This window comes from Mastomys coucha, unplaced genomic scaffold, assembly GCF_008632895.1.
Source record: "Mastomys coucha isolate ucsf_1 unplaced genomic scaffold, UCSF_Mcou_1 pScaffold18, whole genome shotgun sequence".
NCBI classification, from domain to species: Eukaryota; Metazoa; Chordata; class Mammalia; order Rodentia; family Muridae; genus Mastomys; species Mastomys coucha.
The window spans coordinates 55,973,995-55,995,206 of record NW_022196900.1 but is presented as its reverse complement, the minus strand read 5'-3'; the positions used below and the strand labels follow the sequence as shown (position 1 = coordinate 55,995,206).

Below are 21,212 nucleotides of genomic sequence, written 5' to 3'. Positions count from 1 at the left end.
GTTTGTTTCTTTGTTTTTTAGAGGGGAAACTGGGAAGGGATAAATTTACATGTAAATAAAGAAAATATATAATAATAATAATAAAAAAGAATTATTCTTTTAAGAAAATACAAAATGCAAAAAAATTCCTAACCCAAAACATCCAAAAAATTCAGGACACAATCAGAACACCAAATCTAAGGATAATAGGTATAGAAGAGAGTGAAGACCTCCAATTTAAATGGCCAGTAAATATCTTCAACAAAATTATAGAAGAAAACTTCCCTAACCTAAAGAAAGAGATACCCAGGAACATACAAGAAGCCTATAGAACTCCAAATAGACTGGACCAGAAAAGAAATTCCTCCCACAACATAATAGTCAAAACACCAAATGCACAAAACAAAGAAAGAATACTAAAAGCAGTGAGGGAAAAAGGTCAAGTAACATATGAAGGCAGACCTATCAGAATTACACCAGATTTCTCGCCAGAGACTATGAAAGCCAGAAGATCCTGAGTTGATGTCATACAGACCCTAAGAGAACACTAATGTCAGCCCAAACTACTATACCCAGAAAAACTCTCAATTACCATCGATGAAGAAACCAAAGTATTCCATGACAAAACCAAATACACACAATATGTTTCCACAAATCCAGCTCTTCAAAGGGTAATAAATGAAAAACTCCAACACAAGGAGGGGAACCACATCCCTGAAAAATCAAAAATGTAATCTTCCAACAAAACTAAAAAAAGATGGCCACATGAACAGAATTCCAACTCTAACAACAAAAATAACACAAAGCAACAGTTACTTTTCCTTAATATCTATTAATACCAATGGACTCAATTCCCCCCCAAAAATACAAAGCCTATCAGATTGGGTATGTAAACAGGAACCAACATTTTGTTGCATACAGGAAACCCACCTCAGTGACAAAGACAGACACTACCTCAGAATAAAAGGATGGAAAACAATTTTCCAAGACAATGGTCCCAAGAAAAAAGCTGGGGCAGTCATTCTAATATCTAATAAAATCAAATTTTACCCTAAAGTAATCAAAAAAGACAAGGAGGTACACTTCATATTCATCAAAGGTGTGATCTATTAAGATGAACTCTCAATTCTGAACCTCTATGCTCCACATCAAAGGGCATCTACATTCATAAAAGAAACTTTACTAAAGCTCAAAGCACACATTGTACCGCACACAATAATAGTGGGAGATTTCAACACCTGACTCCCTGCAATTGGCAGATCATAGAAACAGAAACTAAACAAAGACACAGTGAGACTAATAAGTTATGAAACAGATGGATTTAACAGATATCTATAGAACTTTTTATCCTAAAACAAAAGGATATACCTTCTTCTCAGCACCTCATGGTACCTTCTCCAAAATTGACCACATAATAGGTTACAAATCAGGCCTCAACAGATACAAGAAGATTGAAATAATTCCTTGTATCTTATCAGATCACCATGGACTAAGGCTGCTCTTCAATAACAACATAAACAATAGAATGTCCACATACACATGGATGCTTAACAATACTCTACTCAATGATAACTTGGTCAAAGAAGAAATAAAGAAAGAAATTAAAGACTTTCTAGAGTTTAATGAAAATGAAACCACACCTACCCATACTTATGGGAAACAATGAAAGCAGTTCTAAGAGGAAAACTAATAGCTTTCAGGGCCTCCAAAAAGAAACTGGAGAAAGCATACACCAGCAATTTGACAGCACATTTGAAAGCAGTAGAACAAAATGAAGCAAATTCACCAAAGAGGAGTCAAAGGGAGGAAAAAAATCAAACTCAGGTCTAAAATCAACCAAATAGAAACAAAAAGAACTATGCGAAGAATCAACAAAACCAGGAGCTGGTTCTTTGAGAAAAATCAACAAAATAGATAAGCCCTTAGCCAGACACACTAGAGAAAGCAGAGACAGTTTCCTAATTAACAAGATCAGAAATGAAAAGGGAGACAAACAACAGACACTGAGAAAATCCAAAAAATCATGAGATCCTACCACAAAGGCCTAGACTCAACAAAACTGGAAAACCTGGATGAAATGGATAATTTTCAAGACAGCTACCAGATACCAAAGTTAAATCAAGATCAGATTAATGATCTAAACAGTCCCATATCTGCTAATGAAATAGAAATAGTCATTAATAGTCTCCCAACCAAAAATAGCCAAGGACCAGATGGGTTTAGTGTAGAGTTTTATCAAACCTTCAAGGAAGACCTAATACCAATACTCCTCAAACTATGCCACAAAATAGAAACAGAGGTACTCTACAGAATTTGTTCTATGAAGGCACAATTACTCTGATACCTAAACTACACAAAGACCTGACAAAGAAAGAAAACTTCAGACCAATTTCCCTTATGAATATTGATGCAAAAACACTCAATAAAATTCTTGCAAACTGAATCTTAGAACACATCAAATCACCATCCACCATGATCAGGTAGGCATCATCCCAGGATGAAGGGATGGTTCAATATACGGAAATTCATCCACGTAGTTCACTATATAAACAAACTCAAATAAAAAAACCATATGATAATCTCATTAGGTGCTGAGAAAGCATTTGACAAAATCCAGCATCCCTTCATGATAAAAGTCTTGGAAAGATCAGATATTCAAGGCCCATACATAAACATAGTAAAAGCAATATACACCAAACCAGTAGCCAACATCAAACTAAATGGACAGAAACTTGAAGCAATCCCACTAAAATCAGGGACTAGACAAGGCTGCCCACTCTCTACCTACCTATTCAATATATATTGTACTTGAAGTCCTAGCCAGAGCTATTAGACAACAAAAGGAGATCAAAGGCATACAAATTGGAAAAGAAGATGTCAAATTATCACTATTTGCTGATGATACGATATTATATTTAGTGGCCCCAAAAATTCCACCAGAGAGCTCCTAAACTGATAAACAACTTCAGCAAAGTAGCTGGATATAAAATTAACTCAAGCAAACCAGTGACCTTCCTCTACACAAAGGATAAACAGACAGAGAAAGAAATTAGGGAAACAACACCCTTCACAATAGCTACAAATAATATAAAATACCTTGGTGTGACTCTAACTAAGCAAGTGAAAAGTCTGTTTGTCAAGAACTTCAAGTCTCTGAAGAAAGAAATTGAAGAAGGTTTCAGAAGATGGAAAGATCTCCCATGCTCATGGATTGGCAGGATTAATATAGTAAAAATGGCCATCTTGCTGAAGGCAATCTACAGATTCAATGAAATCCCCATGAAAATTTCAACTCAATTCTTCACAGACTTAGAGCAATTTGCAAATTCACCTGGAATGACAAAAAACCTAGGATAGGGAAAACTATTCTCAACAATTAAGGAAAATCTGGTGGAATCACCATCCCGGACCTTAAACTGTACTACAGAGCAATTGTGATAAAAACTGCATGGTATTGGTACAGTGACAGGCAGGTAGATCAATGGAATAGAATTGAAGACCCAGAAATGAATCCACACACATATGGTCACTTGATCTTTGACAAATGAGCTAAAACCATCCAGTGAAAAAAAGACAGCATTTTCAACAAAGGGTTCTGGTTCAACTGGCAGTTAGCTTGCAGAAGAATGCAAATTGATCCTTTCCTTTCTCTTTGTACAAAGCTCAAGTCCAAGTGGATCAAGGACCTCCACATCAAAACAGATATACTGAAACTAATAGAAGAGAAAGTGGGGAAGAGCTTCGAGCATATAGGCACAGGGGAAAATTTCCTGAACAGAATACCAATAGCTTATTGGTGATCAAGAATTGACAAATGGGACCTCATAAAGTTGCAAAGTTTCTGTAAGGCAAAAGACACTGTCAATAGGACAAAATGGCAACCAACAAATTGGGAAAAGATCTTTACTAATCCTATGTCTAATAGAGGGCTACTATCCAATGTATACAAAGAACTCAAGAAGTTAGACTCCAGAGAACCAAATAACCCTATTAAAAATTGGGGTACAGAGCTAAACAAAAATTCTCAACTGATAAATACCGAATGGCTGAGAAGCACCTACAGAAATGTTCAACATCTTTAGTCATCAGGGAAATGCAAATCAAAACAAGCCTCAGATTCCACCTCACACCAGTCAGAATGGCTAGGATAAAAAACTCAGGTGACAGCAGATGCTGGAAAGGTTGTAGAGAAAGAGGAACACTCCTTCATTGCTGGTGGGATTGCAAGCTGGTACAACCACTCTGGAAATCAGTTTGGTGGTTCCTCTGGAAATTGGACATAGTACTACCAGAGGACCCAGCTATACTACTCCTGGGCATATACCCAGAAGATGCTCCAACATATAATAAGGACACATGCTCCACCATGTTCATAGTAGCCTTATTTATAATAGCAAGAAACTGGAAACAACCCAGATGTCCCCCAACAGAGGAATGGATACAGAAAATGTGGTACATCTATATAATGGAGTACTACTCAGCTATTAAAAACAATGAATTTATGAAATTTTAGGGAAATGGATGGATCTGGAGAATGTCATTCTGAGTGAGGTAACCCAATCACAAAAGAACACACTTGGTATGCACTCTCTGATAAGTGGATATTAGCTCAGAAGGTCAGAATACACAAAGTACAATCCACAAACCACTAGAAAATCAAGAAGAAGGAAACCCAAAATGTGTACACTTCATTCCTTCTTAAAAGGGGGAACAGAATACCCATGGAAGGAGTTGCAGAGACTAACTGTGGAGCAGAGACTGAAGGAAGGACAATCCAGCCTGATATAGCTGTTTCTGAGAGGCTCTGACAGTACCTGACTAACACAGAGGTAGAGCCTCACAGCCATCCATTGAATGGAGTACAGGGTCCCCAATGAAGGAGCTAGATAAAGGACCCAAGGAGCTGAAGGGTTTGCATCCCCTTAGGACAAACAACAATATGAACTAAGTAGTACCCTCAGAGCTCCCAGGGACTAAAACACCAACCAAAGAGTACACATGTTGGGACTAATTGATCCAGCAGCATATGTATAGTAGAGGATGGCCAAGTCTGTTATCAATGGGAGGAGAGGCCCTTGTCCTTGTGAAGGTTCTATACCCCACTGTAGGGGAATGCCAGGGCCAGTAAGCAGGCGAGAGTGGGGGGGCAAGCAAGGGGAAGGGGGATGACAGTAAAGGGGTTTTTTCTTGTTGTTTTTGGTTTTTTGTTTTTTGGGGTTTTTTTTGGAGGGGAAACTGGGAAAGAAGATATTGTATGACATGTAAATAAAGAAAATAATAAAATAAAAAAAATATGTATAAAAAAATTTTTAAATATATGAATAAATAAATAAAAAATTATCCTTTTATGTTAGTTGGATGATAAGAGCCATCCATCTCATAGCTCTATATTTTCAATTTTTGGAGTAAATCTTTGACATGAACCTAGAACACTTGCGTCAGAAATCAGAATTATTGACTTAAATTTCAGACACAACCTCTTTGATCTAGCATTTTCAGGTTGGTATTACTTGGCTGGCAAATCATCAAATATCATATAAATATATAGATACATATAAGTACATGTATGTATTGATATATGTTTAGTGTTGCATCTTTTATAAATGTTGTAAAGTTGGAAGCAGTGAAAAAAGCTGTGTGGGACCATGCAATGAAGCTATCTTAAAACCAGTTGATGAAATTGTTGAACTATAAACCAACACGATTGGGCTGCTTTAGAATGATTTCTATGTCATACTAGTAAGTAAGATTATAAAGATAAGTATGGCAAAATATTTAGCAATTGTCAAATTTATGTATGACAGGTGAAAAATATGCTTTATATTAACATCCACTGACTACTGTGAATATGAGCATGGTACTAAGTAGGCATGGTTGGGTGGGCTGTGTGATGACTATATATGCCTATATCCATGTGGGGAAAAACATCCTACAATGTATTTCAAACACAGAAATATGTACAAAGCATTAGTCATATATGATTCAGAGGCTGAAAATTTTGAAAAATATGTGAAGAATGTATTCATGTTTTCAACCTCTATAACAAATATTCACAATCTTGTGACTTAAAACAGCAGGGAATGCTTCCATCATGGTTCTGAAATCTGGAACTATTAAGTCTGAGTATCATCGAGAGCCATAGTTCCCCTAAAGTCTCTAAGCAAGGGTCTTTGTTTGCCTCTTTCAGGTTTTAGTAACCATAAGCCTTCCTTAGCCTGTTACATATGACTGTATTCTCTGCCCACTCCTCCATTTGACCTTCTGTCTGCTCTATATCTCTGTACCCAAATACCTTCTCCTTCCCCTCATAAAGACCTTTTCTAAATTTGATTACATCTGCAAAGGTTGCTTCCCAAATAAGGTAAACTCACGGGTGCCAGTGGCAGAAGCTGAACATATTTCTTGGGAGAAATGGACACAAGTCAATACTTTACTTTGACAAAATCCAGACTTAGGACTAAAGCATTTTTTTTTAATTCTTGGGGCTGTAGAAAAAATACTATAGATTGGCAAACTATGTCAAAATCTAGAAGGCAGTGTTCCTGTACACTTGTTCAAGAATCTCTAAGGAAAAATCAAGGAGCTGGAGAAAGGATTCCCCAGGACATGCAGTGAAACTGCACATTAAAGTGCTACATAGTTGGAAAGGTTACCATTCTTGCATTTCAAACAGAACATTTTATAGTGTTGAGACCGTTAAATGGGTGTCATGTGTCTATGGATTCATACATGACCCTGTTGAGAATGATGAACAGCATAATAGCTCATCCCTTTCTCATCACTAAGTATATGCTCACTACATCTTCATTTGGTTTGCCCCTGTTCACATGCATTGTGTTTGCATGTGTCCTGACACCTCTCTGTGTCCCTATTTACTTCTCTTCTGAGATCATCCGTTAGCATGTGTTGATATGTATCCAAACTGCTTCAGTTTAATAATCATTTCTTTATGCCCTATCTCAAAATACAGTCACACTCCTAACCATCTGGCATTAGAGTATCTGTATACAAGTGCTACAGAAACACAATTCATCCTGTAGCACATGTAACAACTGAAGCATCAGTTCTGTAGCAGATTAATAAACTTAGATTATTTTGTTTACTGTGCCTTGACTTATATTTATAATCTTTAAAATTGAGAGAGAAAAAGAGAGAGAAGATAGTGTACAGGGTAGAAACATAGATTCTATTAGGTATATAGAGTGACAAACAGAGCAGAGAATATTAGTCACTGTAGAGCAAGAGGATTGACAGAACAGTATTGCTGTTGTTGCATTGTGTTATGTTCTCATGATTACTGAACATTAATATATTGAGCTTTTTCCATTTCTAAATCACTGGATCTATGAGGATGAAGTGTTCTTAAGTGTTGGATGAGAATTAATAACAAAACTGAGAATGGTAGCAAAGACTTTTAATCTAGAGTAAGGACACAATTGGAAGATACAAATTGAAAACTACAAAAAGTAAATGTAAAATTCAATAGGTAGGTATGACAGGAGAATCTATATATGTGTACACACACATATATGCACTCAGGATTTGTGAGATGAACTATAGTTTAATAGTTCTAATTCCAGCTCTAAGATTTTTCTAGTTAATCTATGCTTCCAAGAATATCTTAGATATGGTTATTGTATTAGTCAGTGTTCTCTAGAGTCACAGAACTTATGGATAGTCTCTATATGGTAAAAGAATTTGTTGATGACTTACAGTCTATAGTCCAACTCCCAACAATGGTTAGCAGCAGCTGTAAATGGAAGTCCAAGCATCTAGCAGTTGCTCAGTCCCACAGGCAAGCAGGCAAAGAAGAGAGAGAGTCTTCTTTCTTCCAATGTCCTTATACAGGTCTCCAGCAAAAGGTATGGCCCAGATTAAAGGTGGTGCCACCACATCTTTAATCCCAGATGACCTTGAACTTGGAGGTCATCCTGTCTTAATCTTCTAGGATTCATAGCCACTAAGCCTCAAGATCTCCATGCCAAGATACAGGTCAGAAACTTGTATCTCTCAGCCTCCAGATTATGACCACAGGTGGGCCCTTCAATTCTGGATTGTGGTTCATTCCAGATAGAGTCAAGTTGACAGCCAGGAATAGCCACTACAGTTATATATCTAATATAGGTATTGAGGCATGGATAAAAATTAAGAAACATTGACTGTACCAGTCACAATAATTCAAGAAACATAGAGAAAGGGCTGAAGAGATGTTTCAGCAGTTAGGAAAGCCTGATGCTCTTACAGGGAACCACTATTTGGTTCTTATCACCAATATAGGGCAACTCACACCCTCTGTCCAGTATTGCCAACTGTTAGATCTTAAACACACACACACACTATTCTTCCAAGGAAAATATTTTCTCTTTTATCAGAGGCTCATCATCAATATGATGTTCAGCTTTGAGTCAAGAAAGATGGTTGTTAAGATATTGTTAGAGGTGTGGACTAACTAGACCAATCTCAGAGCTGGAACTAGAGATCAATCCTATCACGCCATAGTACATTGGAATGGTAGCTAAGTGATCCTAGAAAGAAAAATGTAGTTTCTGTGACCAAAAGCAAAGAAGGAAGGGAAGAATCACCAGGGAAAGAGTTAGGGCTGGAAGCTAAACAGACAGAAGCTAACATCAATGCTAAGGCTCAGCCAGGAGGTTCTGGAACTCACAGAACTTCTTTTTCCTCTCTTTGCCTTGTGCAATACCAGCTCTCTCCTTGCAGCCATTGTTGAATGCACTAAGTATTGCTATCAAGGCTTTAGATTTTCCTGTAACTCCCCAGTGCTTCTTCCTCAGATATTTCCATGGTTTGCACCCATTTTTGCTATCTACTCAGTATTCTTAATTGTGACTTCTTTGGATGAAATCTTCAGTGACTCCTGTGTGGTTCTCAGCCCTGAATTTGGGGTTGCTTATGTTGGAAACACCTATCATACCTGACATTGGTGTGTGTCTGTTTCCTGGCTTCATGTCTAAAATGCATATTGCATGAGAAGTAAGAGCTTGTCTTGCTCACTCTTTTAGCATCCTTCCCACAACAGTGCCAGCTTCTAAGAGGCACTTGACTAGTATGTCCTCCATGAATGAATGAATTGAGAACAGATGTGTAGCTTCATGGTATTAAGAAAGCAGCTGAAATTTTTATTGTCTTAGGTCTTGTTGAGTCAAATAAAGGTAGGTAATTTCCACCTTGTAGAGTTATTGTTTAGACTATCTGGACAACACATAATATACCATTGAAACCTACCATTGATGAGCATTTGAAGTGTGTTCATTTGCTGATCACACAAGCTTCATTCATTAGGATCCATGAGTCCAGAAGATTTTTATCTCAGTCAAATGCTTTCAACCTTGCTTCATTTTAAAATCAACTAGAGAATACTTTTAAAAAGTATTATGCTGGGCTCTGCTCAGCTGAAATCAGGATTTAATTGGTCTGGTGAGACACTTGAGCACTGATCATTTTTAAAGCTCCCAAAGTTAAGCTAATGTCCAACCAGCACAAATGAGCACTGACTTCAATAATCAGTGGGAGCAAACAGGAAGAAGGATGGCTGAATGAACATCACAATTCCTTGGCAGCCTTATAAGACTTTGTCCTTCCCACACTTGGAAACTTCTATAAGTCAGTGGGGTCTATTTCCCCCAGTGCAAGTCTTCCAGTGGCTGACTAGACAGATGGTTCTCATTTACCCTTCTTGCTGTGTTTGGGAGAAAAAGAAAAGGAGATCTCCAGCACAGGTCTTTCAAAAGATGTTTACATATGCAAGCAATTACCTCTGTATATGCCATCAGCTACAACAAAGGAAAAGGGTAAACTTAATAGAAACCAAGTAGACTTTTCATATATTCTCCTAAGGGAACCCTGACAACCACATACAACAAGGAAGAACTAGACAGGCACATAGAAATCAGTAGAGTCTTCATATATTCTCCAAAGGGAACACTGAAAAGCTCATATACAGCAAGGAAGTGATATACAAAGACTAGTCTATGTTCTAGGACTTTTTCTAAAAAGCCCCAGGCATTAACTGGCACCCAGAGAACTGGCTGGCATGTTGTATGGTAAATCCTTTCCTGTGGGGAAATGACGTTTGCCTAAGGTTGAGTACCTTCCTTTGTTGAATATTTTACATACCTGATATTTACTTCATGATATTATGGCAACTATCTTGAATTTCACAAATAAACTGAACCAAAAGTTCACAGTTGGTAAAAGAAACACACAGGGTTAGTGTTTAGGTCTGTCTGACTGAGACTCAACATCCCAGCGTTTCTAGCATACACAGCTGCTAAGAGTTCTTTTAACTGTCCACCTCTGTGATTAAGAATAGTCTGAAGCATTTTTCTCTTGCAAAGTTTTTTTCTTCACACACTTGGTGCAGTGAGCATATCTCAGTACAAGTAGTTGTTCATGGGTTCCCATGACAACTCAAATTCTTAACAGATCTATTTAGATTTGCCTTGAAGAGATTACTATAATGATCTTCAATGAGCATCAGTTAGGTTTATTGTATGGCATCTGGGTAGGTATGAGAGACAAAGAAATGAAGAGACACATTCTTCTTCTCAGAGGTTTGAGGAAAAAATGCAGAAAGGAAATACACACTTAGCAGCTTTATTTTCTAAATGTCACATACAAGTGCATAGCCATTCACCTGAGAGGAACTACTGACGACCATTCTCATGCTGGAGGCCAAGGCTCCAGGTAAACATGAAATTGCATTGTCTTCTCCCATCCAAAAAAAAAAAAAATGAAGATGAGCTAGGAAGATGGTCCAGATGATAAATTAATTGTTACATAAACATGAGCACCTGAGTTTGGGTCATAGCACATATGCTTAAGAAAAAAAATGAAGTCAAGCAAAGCAGGGAACCATATGGCTGTAATCACAGGGGTAGGAATGTAGAGACAAGGACTCTGGGGTTTTGGGCAGTCAGTCTAGCCAATGAGTGAGCTCTAGATTCTGGGGCAGACCCTGTCTCAAGAATCCAAGATACACAGTGCTGACTGCCAAGAGCCTGATATAGTTGTCTGCTGAGAGGCTCTGACAGTGCCCGACTAATACAGAAGTAGAGGCTCACAGCCATCCATTGGACTGAGTACAGGGTCCCAATGAAGGAGTTAGAGAAAGGACCCAAGGAACTGAAGGGTTTGCAGCCCCCTAGGACAAACAACAATATGAACGAACTAGTACCCTCAGAGCTCCCAGGGACTAAACCACCAGACAAAGAGCAGAGGATGGCCTAGTTGGTCATCAGTGGGAGGAGAGGCTCTTGGTCCTGTGTAGGTTCTATGCCCCAGTGTAGGGGAATGCCAGGGCCAGGAAGTGGGAGAGGGTGGGTTGGTGGAGGAGGGGTCATGGAAAAAGTTGTTTTTGTTTTTTTTTTTTCTGGGAAAGGAGTTATCATTGAAATGTAAATAAAGAAAATATCTAATTAAAAAAATACAGAATACAAGATACAGAGTACTGAGGAAAATGCCTCTGGTCTTCATACATAAACATACTTGTGTTCTAATACATTCTCACATATACACACATACAAACACCTACACACATGTGCTACGCATATGCAAACACAAACATACAAAAATTAATTGAAGAGAATAATTCATAATGATCCAAGGAGGCAATGTTAATAGACTATTACAAAAGGGATCTAACCTGATGTGGATATTTAGGAAACACTCTTAACTTTTTAACATTACTGATCACTTGCTATGTTCTAGGTAATTCCATTTCATTCTAACAGTCACCTAAGCTTCCCTCCCATCAGAAGAAAACCCCTGTGACAGGAAGAAGTGGAGTAGAATGCTCACAGTCCTGGATCTCATATCAAAAGTAGCCAGAATTTAAATCCAAGACTTCTAGGCTTAGACCCGATATGGTCATCCACTGTGTTTCACCGCCTCCTTTCAACTTTGTTTAAATGTTTTGGTTCATTTTTATTGAAAATAATGAGACTCAACTGAGAAGTAATGTATTTTCATTAATGATATATTTACATTTCACTTGGCACATGATAGTCATAGGGACTTAGAGTCAATAGGGTACTCCCTAGGCCTTGAAGGACGGCATTTAAAGCAGGTCAATTTTATCCATGAAGGAAGCAGCCTGCAGCCTGGGAATTGCAGATTGCTCACACCCTTAATTAAAAAGGCGGTACAGCGCTTGCATTCTAGGAAACAAAGCCACAAGTTCCACCTCCCTAAGCTGCATGGCCTTTCTGGTTCAGAGTCTTCCACAGGTTGTACTTTGGCGGATTCACGCCACTGCTTTATGGATACTATCACTATGTCTTTATCCAGATGACTTCTGCTCATCCTTCTATTCATTAATTTGCTTCATTTCCTGCAAGAATTATCACTTCCCACCATGACTACTACTCCCAAATAAGCTCAAATGTTTTCCTATCTTCACATGTTTCTTTTCTGAAGTATGTATGGTAATGGTGTTTAAAGAATCCATTTGAGAAACTGTTTATCACCCTCTCCTTCATTCTGAGATCTACAAGGTAAGAACCTGGCCTTCTCCATTGCCTAATATAAACAACTCACCCAGCACAGCCAGGCTGTGGCCTTTGCCTTGTGTATATGTGTATGCCAAATGTGTGTGCCAAGTTTAACCCTTCTCTCTGTGTTCTTGTTTAGGAAAGAATAAAAAGAAAACTGGAGAGGATTTGGTTGACATCTCTGAAAGACCCCAAAGAAAAACTGAACATGTGGTATGCAGCTGGGCATGCAGAGCACCTGGGAAGGCCTTTAGGACCCCTGATTCCATCCTCCCACATCTTGCTAGACTGGGTCCTCCCCTATGGGTTCTTTATTTCCACTCTATATCTTCTTGTCTGACTGTCTTTAGGACCTGCCTCAAACAGAAAAGGGAGACAGATTTACTCCTAGAATATGGGTTAACTCCTAACCTAGTTAGCATGAGGAATCCTCTTGTCTGTGCTCAGTGATGGGCTTGCCATATGCCTTAAGCAATTGTCCTTGTAGTTCATGTACAGCAGAACTTCCAAAGCATGTGACCACCAACTATCATCAGACTAAAGGGTGGCCAGAGGGACACTTTGATATCTTAACTCCAGCTTCCAGAACCTGAGGGCGACCTTTTCCTAAGGTTACCTTTTAAAATGTAACAAGTTCTCTGATTTTTTAAATGGAATATTCTGTGTTTATTTATTTATTTATTTATTTATTTTTCTTCATATTTTCTTTATTTACTTGTCAAATGATATCTCCTTTCCCAGTGTCCCCTCTGAATAAAAGAAAAAATAAATAAATAAGTAAAATAAATAAAATAAAAACCCTGTTCCCTCTCCCTCCCCCCTGCTCACCAATCCACCCTCTCCTGCTTTCTGGCCCTGACATTCCCCTACACTGGGGCATAGAACCTTCACAGGACTAAGGACCTCTCCTCCCATTGATGACCGACTAGGCCATCCTATGCTATACATATGCTGGAGCCATTAGTTCTCATGTGTACTCTTTGGTTGGACCCTGGGAGCTCTGAGGGTACTAGTTAGTTAAGTTCTCTGATTTTTAAAAGAAAGAAAGGAAGAGAGAGTGGGCAAGGGAGAAGAAAATAAATATCCAGCAATTGACTAAAAATCCATCTTAATATTCTCAGCATTTAGCCAGGAGATATTGAAAGATTGAAAGATAACGTGAATTCTTCTGTTGTTGTTTTGAAATGTCTGGATTAGAACATAATTCATGTTAAAATGATATGAGGTCTCTTCATGAACTTTACACATGGAAATATTTTAGAAAACAGTATCCATTTTGGCAAGCATCTTGCCATGTGAAAAACAAGCACAAATGCTTTTCTCCTTGAGTATTAAGTCTGTTGTGAATAAGATTTTTAAAAATGTATTTTTCTCTTTTATTTTGTTTCTTGTAGAACTTTTTTTTATTTCTTGTAGAACTTGTTTTTATTTCTGTAATAATTGTCTCTTCTCAAATCCTTATATAAACAATCTTCATTGCCTTACTTTTTACAAAGGAGATGAAGTAGAGGCTTGATAAAACAACTCTCTATTATGCCAGAGAAAATAATCCACCCATATGTTCATTCATTTAGTCATTCCTTCATTCAACAAGCATGTGTTGAGAATCTCTGTTAGCCACTAACTAGACCTTAGAGATTTTTCAATAAGTAGCTCATATGACCTTGATGATATACCATACCTACCTCTAGGGTACAAGATACTTAGACAAATACAGGTAGTCAGTCATAAGTGCCTTGATAGACAAATGGATGAGAAAGAACAAATTCTTGAGCATTCTTGGTTATAAGGGAAGGCAGTACAGGGAATAAGATATGAGATGGGTCTTGAAAATGCATAGGAATCCAATCATTCCAGGCACAAGCATCAAAAAGAGTTTGTGTAACTGAGAGAATGGCATTATAAAGAGATAAAGACAAAGAGCATCTTCAGTTGTCAAGCTTTATGTGCCTGGAGAGAATGATGTAAGACTGAAAGGGATAAGCTGGAGAAATAAACAAAAAGAACATAAATATCCCCTGAACGAGCAAGGAATTTGGACTTCTCCTGGCACCAAAAAGTTGATATAGAGTATGTTAGTTACTTGTTCCTTTACTGAGCCTACTTTGGGTTCAAAGTCTTCAATTCCCCCTGTCTTTAATTATCAAAGAGTCAGAAAGAGTCCAAAGAAATTTAAAAAGAAAACAATGATTTCTAATGAAAATCTCCATGTATGCAAGTATATCAAGTAAGTAGATTTTTCTAAAGCTTTCATCTTTTTCTAAAGTTGCCCAAAGCTCTAAAAATGCATAAGAATCATCTCTCTGGTTTTCTATATGAAAAGTTTCTCTTTGTCCCAAAATTAATTTTATCAAAGAGGAATTATTTTATATTCATCCTGAAAATCTACCAGTTGCTTGTCAACCATGTCAGAGCAATTTCACAGTCTTCTAGTATTTCAAGCAAAAAATTCTTCACATTCCCGGGAGCAACCTCATCCATGTCTGTTACCCAGATCATAGACAAGTTTCTTGGTACAGCTGCTCTTCTGCAGGAAGCTGCGGTATGCACCACTTACACATGAAAAGTTTGACATATCAAAAAAGACTGTAAAGTTCCAGACATTTGAAAGTTTGGGGAAGGGAATGCAAATGATACAAATCATTTCATGTAAGTGATGAACATTTTAGATTGCAATGAACAACCAACTCTACTAGCTTAATTATCTGGAAAAATTGGAAAATTTACTGTGTTAATTATGGACAGAAATGAAACATGAACTAAGTCAAGAAGTTAAACATGGGCAAGCTTTCTGATCTTTATTATGTGTCATGTTCCCTGCACCTTCTCTGCTAGACAACGGGTGTACTACTTATTTTGCCTTAGATGTCCAGTCCCAAACCATATAAATAGAAGTTTCTGCTTCTTCCTATAACCATGTGGGCTGGTCAGGGAGAAGACATATTGCCCAAAGGATCAGAACAGCACTGATCAGGCCATAGATATTTACCCCTTTTACACATGAAAGGTGTCAGGACACCTTACGTGGCGTCTCTGGGTCTCACCTGTCTATTTTGTTGCAAAAGCACCTTTCTGTTCCAGAGTGGGCATGGGATTAGGACACCGAAGTAAGCTAAACATCACCTATATGCCCTGCTTATAATATTGGGTCTAGTGTGAGGTCTGCTCAATCTTAAAAGTCTCTTGTTTTTTTCCTAAGCTTTGATTTCCCTTGTTAAATAATGATCAGAGATACACAACTATTCTTTAAACTGTGCTCAAGGCCAAAAGTGGCATTATTATTGGGCTAGTCATTCTTTCACCAAAGTCCACTGAAGAGGTCATGACTTTTCACTGAATACCACTCCTTATAGATTCAACTAGAACTCATAGAGTAGGACATCAGAATTCCACCCAGGTCCCAAGTCCTTTGTCTGTTATAAAACAGAAAGTGAGATGAAAGTGACGTCATCACCTTTCTCAAAGAAAAAAATAAACTTTTCATGTTTTCATTGAGTTAGAACTTGGTAGGTAGAGCCCTATGCTGTCAAATATGTAAGATTCTTCCTTGTTTTCCAAAGTCAAACTTTGCAATAAATCTTTCTGGCGTATGGTCTCGACTTTGGCCAAGAGTCTGAAGAAGTTCTGTGTAGTGAGTGTGTGCCAGTAACATGCTTATGTTGTTTTGGTAGAAAACTACAGAAGAGAATCTGCAGCCAAAATTCCCTACCACTGTGACTTCAGCACCAGAAGACCCTGTGACCTCCTTTAAAAATAGGCCAATCTCCCAGCCTGTTGAGCATCCAGCCATGATGAAGGATGAACAAACTGAGTTATGGATAGACAGGTTCAGAAAGCTGGAAAATGCTCTTTACCTGTGTGACCTGAGCAACACAGGTAAAGTATGAATTCCAAAGGCCACATACCCAGTTTTCTTTGTGTTCTAACCTACACTTGGCTTTTTTGTTCTAACCAAGCCCAGCTTGGTTGAATCTCATGAGCAAACAGTGCATTTTATCTATGAAACGGGTTCCTACAAGAATCAGAAAACACCGAGATGAATCAAAGCAGAATTCCCCACAAGGTGACTGACAATGTCATTGTGTTTCCTATCCCCATCTCTACTCTCCCACCAGTTTAACACATGCTTCATTCTTTTAAGTCCCCTAACCCCTTTCTGCTCCCAAGATAAACTCCAAACTACTTAGCAAGTCATATCTGGTTCCTGCCCCACTGAACTGCCTCTTCTACCATTTTCATTTTTAGCATTTTTCACACACTCATAATGAGTAATTGGTCATTTGCTTTTCCTCAGATATGTTTTACTTTCCCATTTGTTTAAGTCTTCTGTCTTTCTGGTCTCCTTCTCAGCAATATTATTTATACTGTAATCAAATCACTGCTCTCTGGGGCTTGAGACAGATCTGGTCAGACTTCCTCTGGCCTTGCAGCTTCCTTAATATCTACCATCATATATTCTCTCATGTATTTTTTACTTGAAGATACATTTTTATCTCAGTAGTATTAGAGCAAATAAGTGATTTCAAGTGTATGAATAAATCAATACAACATGCAAGGTGACAAGTGCTCTTAGATTATGCCATGTGGACATTTTGAGGAAGAAGAGTTCTTTTCTGGGATCAGCAAAGGCTTTATTAATATTAAAAGGATCACTAATGTTTGAGTGCTGACATGCCCTACAAAGGCACTCGTGTAAAAATGGCAAAGTCTTCATTCCCTTTGTCTTCTTTTTCTTCTGTTTTGAATTTTTAATATGATTTTAGTTCTCATGAAATATAATAGCATAACACCCCAAGATTTTTAATAATTATGGAAAAGGAAGGAAAAAATTTAGAAAGACCTGAAATTATTAAATATAAGAATAAGCTAGCTGAATAATAAAATATTTACTAAAACTGCATTAATGACTCCAGACCTGGGTTAGAGGCTAGACTAGGAGGAAATCCAGAAAGACTGAGCCATGGCTTCTGCCCTCAAGGATAGACTTCTAGGTGAACCACAAAATGTTAGTACTTAACAGCATTACAGAGGAAGAGTAAAGAGGTGATACATAATGAAGTTTTATGACTGAAGGATGAATTGAAAATTAAGTAGTCCAAAGGAAAGCCATAAGGTGCTCAGTTACTATTAAATATAAGAAAGGAGTTCTAATGGACCATATCTTTGAAAAAGATCTAGAAAGAATGAATTCTGGGTAATTTTATTAAGAGAAATGATAAATATTTGAGAAGATATTTTTATTGGAATATCACATGGTACTACATAAAAAGTATCAATTAAAATTCCTAACATAAGAAGTAAAAAAAAATATATGAAAGAAAGCTTAGCATGTAATGTAAGCTGAAGTACCAGAGACTACTGTACTGAGGAGGGGAGACAGAGCTGGAACTGAAGCATGGCAGGAGGAATGTTTTGGTGGCTTCATCAAGCCATTCTAAGTTGAAGCCATCTTCTCCAAATGTTAGGAGTTGAGCTGACTTGTGACAGGGAAAAGGATGAACAGGACAGGCACAGAAGTACATATTTGGTCATTAGATGCATGGTGAAGTTGAGCTTATACTGTGATCCTGTGAGTTAGGATGAGGCATCACCCTCTACCAAAATCTACAAAAACAGTTCAAGCAGGAAGGTTATCGTGAAAGCTGAGATAAGTCATTTAGAGAGGATTTCTACAGTGAAGAAGAGAGATTAAAAGGTTATTGAAGTAACCCTGAGCCTAGCTATATACTAAGTGGAAAGGAAAGCCATTCCTAAATAAAATGTTAAGTCATAATGTATTCTGGATCCTAAACTTAGTTGCTAACAAACTCCCCAAAGATTTGGACCTTTCTAATAGGAATGAAACAGTCTGAGAAAAAATGTAGTTTTTGTTGACTTTGGGGACAGATTCTGATGTCTTTGAGATGCCTTTTTCATGCCCCCTTCACTGTTTATGCCTGTTTTCTCCGTTTCTATGAAGTTTGCTAGTTGCTCAGCGGCCAAAGGATATATCAGCCAGATCTGGGAACATCCACAACTGTCTAATGGGAAAGAGGATTAGCTAAGGTCATGCTGTTGGTTCATTGGCCACAGTATTTCACAGACCATGAAGGCCTTTTCTAGATGTAGAGCTGACAACACCTGCTCTGCCCACAGATGACTCACTCTTCTTTATTATGTGCAAGGAGCTAAGTAGGCCAGTACATTCCCTATCCAGGATGCAGCAGACCATCCATCATCAAATCAGTGTTTCTGGGAACTTACTGGACTTATTCTCTAATGGGGATTGTGAAGAAAATAGCCTCAAAGAGAAGGAACAAGGAATGACAAGTATTCTAAAGAAAGAAAGTATCTGAAACAAATGGCTGAGTAAACAGTATACTAAGAATTCATCCAATGAACCAAAGTCTAAACAGAAAATATAAAGTGCAAAGAGGTAGAATGTCTTAAAGGACTTGGGCCTAGACATTGTATTCTTTTCATTTCTAAATTCTCACATCAGAAAGACTGAAGGCATAGTACCTTTCTTTGCAGAGGAAGAACTCAAGTTCAAAATGATGGCATACTGGCTAGTAGGAATTAGATCCATATAAACCTAGATCTCCTTGAATTCTCACTACATCTGCTATTGGAAGGAGAATGAGGTTTTGCTTGTTTTAGGTCAGAAGATATGATCCAACACCAGACTCTGATCAGTTACGTTTTCATCCTATTAAAACTGTTTAGAACCACCTGCCTAAGGAGAGTGCCTCCCACAATGACCTGCATCTTCCTAAATCAATTAACAATCCAGACAATTCTCCAAAACAGGCAGAAGGGCCAACATGATCTGGATAATTCCTAACTATGATTCTTCTAAGGAGATCCTAGGTTGTGTCTAGTTGGGAGTTAACAAACCAGGACACATGAGATGTATCTTACATCTTTTTAAAATGTTGTGACACTTTCTTGGCAGTTAATGACATAGATCTTCACGGTTCAAAGAACAAAATTAGCAGACACTATGACCCACATCTAATCTCTTATCCTCATTTCATAATGATATAGTAGTTAACCTTGCAGTTAACTATTTAATTTAACTAAGCAAGTGATTGAACAACTCTAGAACTCAGTTTCTCCTTATGTGAAGTGGGTAATGATAAAAACCCAATGAATCAATATTGTACAATGCTTGGGATGGAGGTTGAGAAATAGACTATATTCATTAGTATAAAGATTTTTCCATTTCCATTAATCTTTTGCATAACTTACCTTCTCCATGGGTTGGAGAACTTGTATAGGCAACAGATTGTTCCTCTGTATTCTCAAATGCTGTTATCTAACATGTCTAAGCTCACAGTTCAGGCTTATAAAGCAGTGCGTGATCATTGACGATGCTGCAGTCTACGCTTATAGTCCTCCCTCCAGCTATTTTAACACCTAACTTCCATGCAGAAATCATGCTGACATTGTCATCATTGAGACAGATGACATATGGATGACAGAATGCTTTCTTTGGATCCACACATCTATCACACAGGTTAGTTGAAAACAGTCACAGAAAATGTGTATCAAGCAGGAACAGTTTAACTCTTACACACTTGGGAACATTCACTGATACTTTGATGAGAAAAGTCCCAAATATTTAGGAACAGGTTTAGCAAGCACACCACTTCTGTGAAAAAAAAAAAAATGCCTTTAAATTTAAGTATGTATACAAAGAATAAGCTTAATTATTTTAAAAACAAATGTGTGGTGTTATTGGATTTATCTGCTTTGTTCTACCCCAAAGTTGTCTTCTTTGGTGTGTAAGTCTTATCTTAATCTAAATATCTTAAGTAAATTTTAAGAATCTTAAAGTTATAAAACATTAGTGATAAACATGTACCTACAGCTCATTCAAGCTAGCATATATCTTTTCTTTAGTCTCCCTCCTCTTAAAAATTGATAAACTTTATCTACCCATGTCATTACAGGAGTGCTGGAGCAGGAGCGAGCCAGGCGCCTCATTCACAACTACAACCTCATTTACAACTTGTCCCTGAGTCCCCGGAGAATTGAGCAGGCCTTTCGAAGATACCGGTCTGGAGAAAACATAATCTTGGAGCCAGCACTTCAGTACTTAAAAGAGCTGTGAGAACAAGCACACACCATGAGAGTAGCTGTGTCTCTCATCCCCCCTTGATGGGGACCTGTGCTTCTCCTCAGTCTGAGGGCTGGGCAGAGGCTTTGTCAGAGCTGAGATGTTCTAGCCAGTTTTGACCAGGACTTGGCTGTGACAAGAAGCGGGTCACAATGATCAGAGAGATGTAGCTTTCTCTTCTGACATAAGAGTATAATCACTTGAAGTGTTCTGTTCTTTTAGTGCTTATCATCAATGTGTTTAATATTTGTTTTCTACATTTCAAACAAACTTTTTGAAAAAAAAGTATGAGTTCATGTGTCCAAATGCATTCATAATATTAATAACTCATCAGAATATCTGGCGTAGAATAGATAGTTTTGAGACAAGGTATACATATATAGTCCTTATGGGCCTTCAATTCATAATCTTACTGCCTCAGAATCCTAAAGGCCTTAATAAATAATTTCCTATGTAGGTAAATAGGCCACCATACTAGCCTCTATTCTAGGAATGATTTTGACTATATGAAAAATAAAAGGTATGGTGGCACATACCTTTGAGTCCCAGCACTCAGGAGGCAGAGGTAGGTGGGCCTCGGTGTTCAAGGACAACCTGGTCTACTGAGTGAGTTCAAAGACAGC

The 21,212-nt window shown here is 37.8% G+C and overlaps 1 protein-coding gene across 3 annotated transcripts in view; it reads left to right on the top strand.

The window, feature by feature from the left end:
* CUNH1orf87 (chromosome unknown C1orf87 homolog) overlaps positions 1-20,859 on the top strand; it is a 71,017-nt gene extending 50,158 nt beyond the window's left edge. For 2 of the 3 annotated variants that reach the window (XM_031376810.1, XM_031376811.1), the window contains exons 10-12: positions 12,628-12,701; positions 16,160-16,364; positions 20,423-20,583. In XM_031376810.1, coding sequence (XP_031232670.1) covers positions 12,628-12,701; positions 16,160-16,364; positions 20,423-20,583 — 440 coding nt within the window. Of the gene's footprint in view, positions 1-12,627; positions 12,702-16,159; positions 16,365-20,422 lie in introns of all 3 variants that reach the window. The other variant, XM_031376808.1, reaches the window with a different exon arrangement.
* The last annotated feature ends 353 nt before the right edge of the window (positions 20,860-21,212 follow it).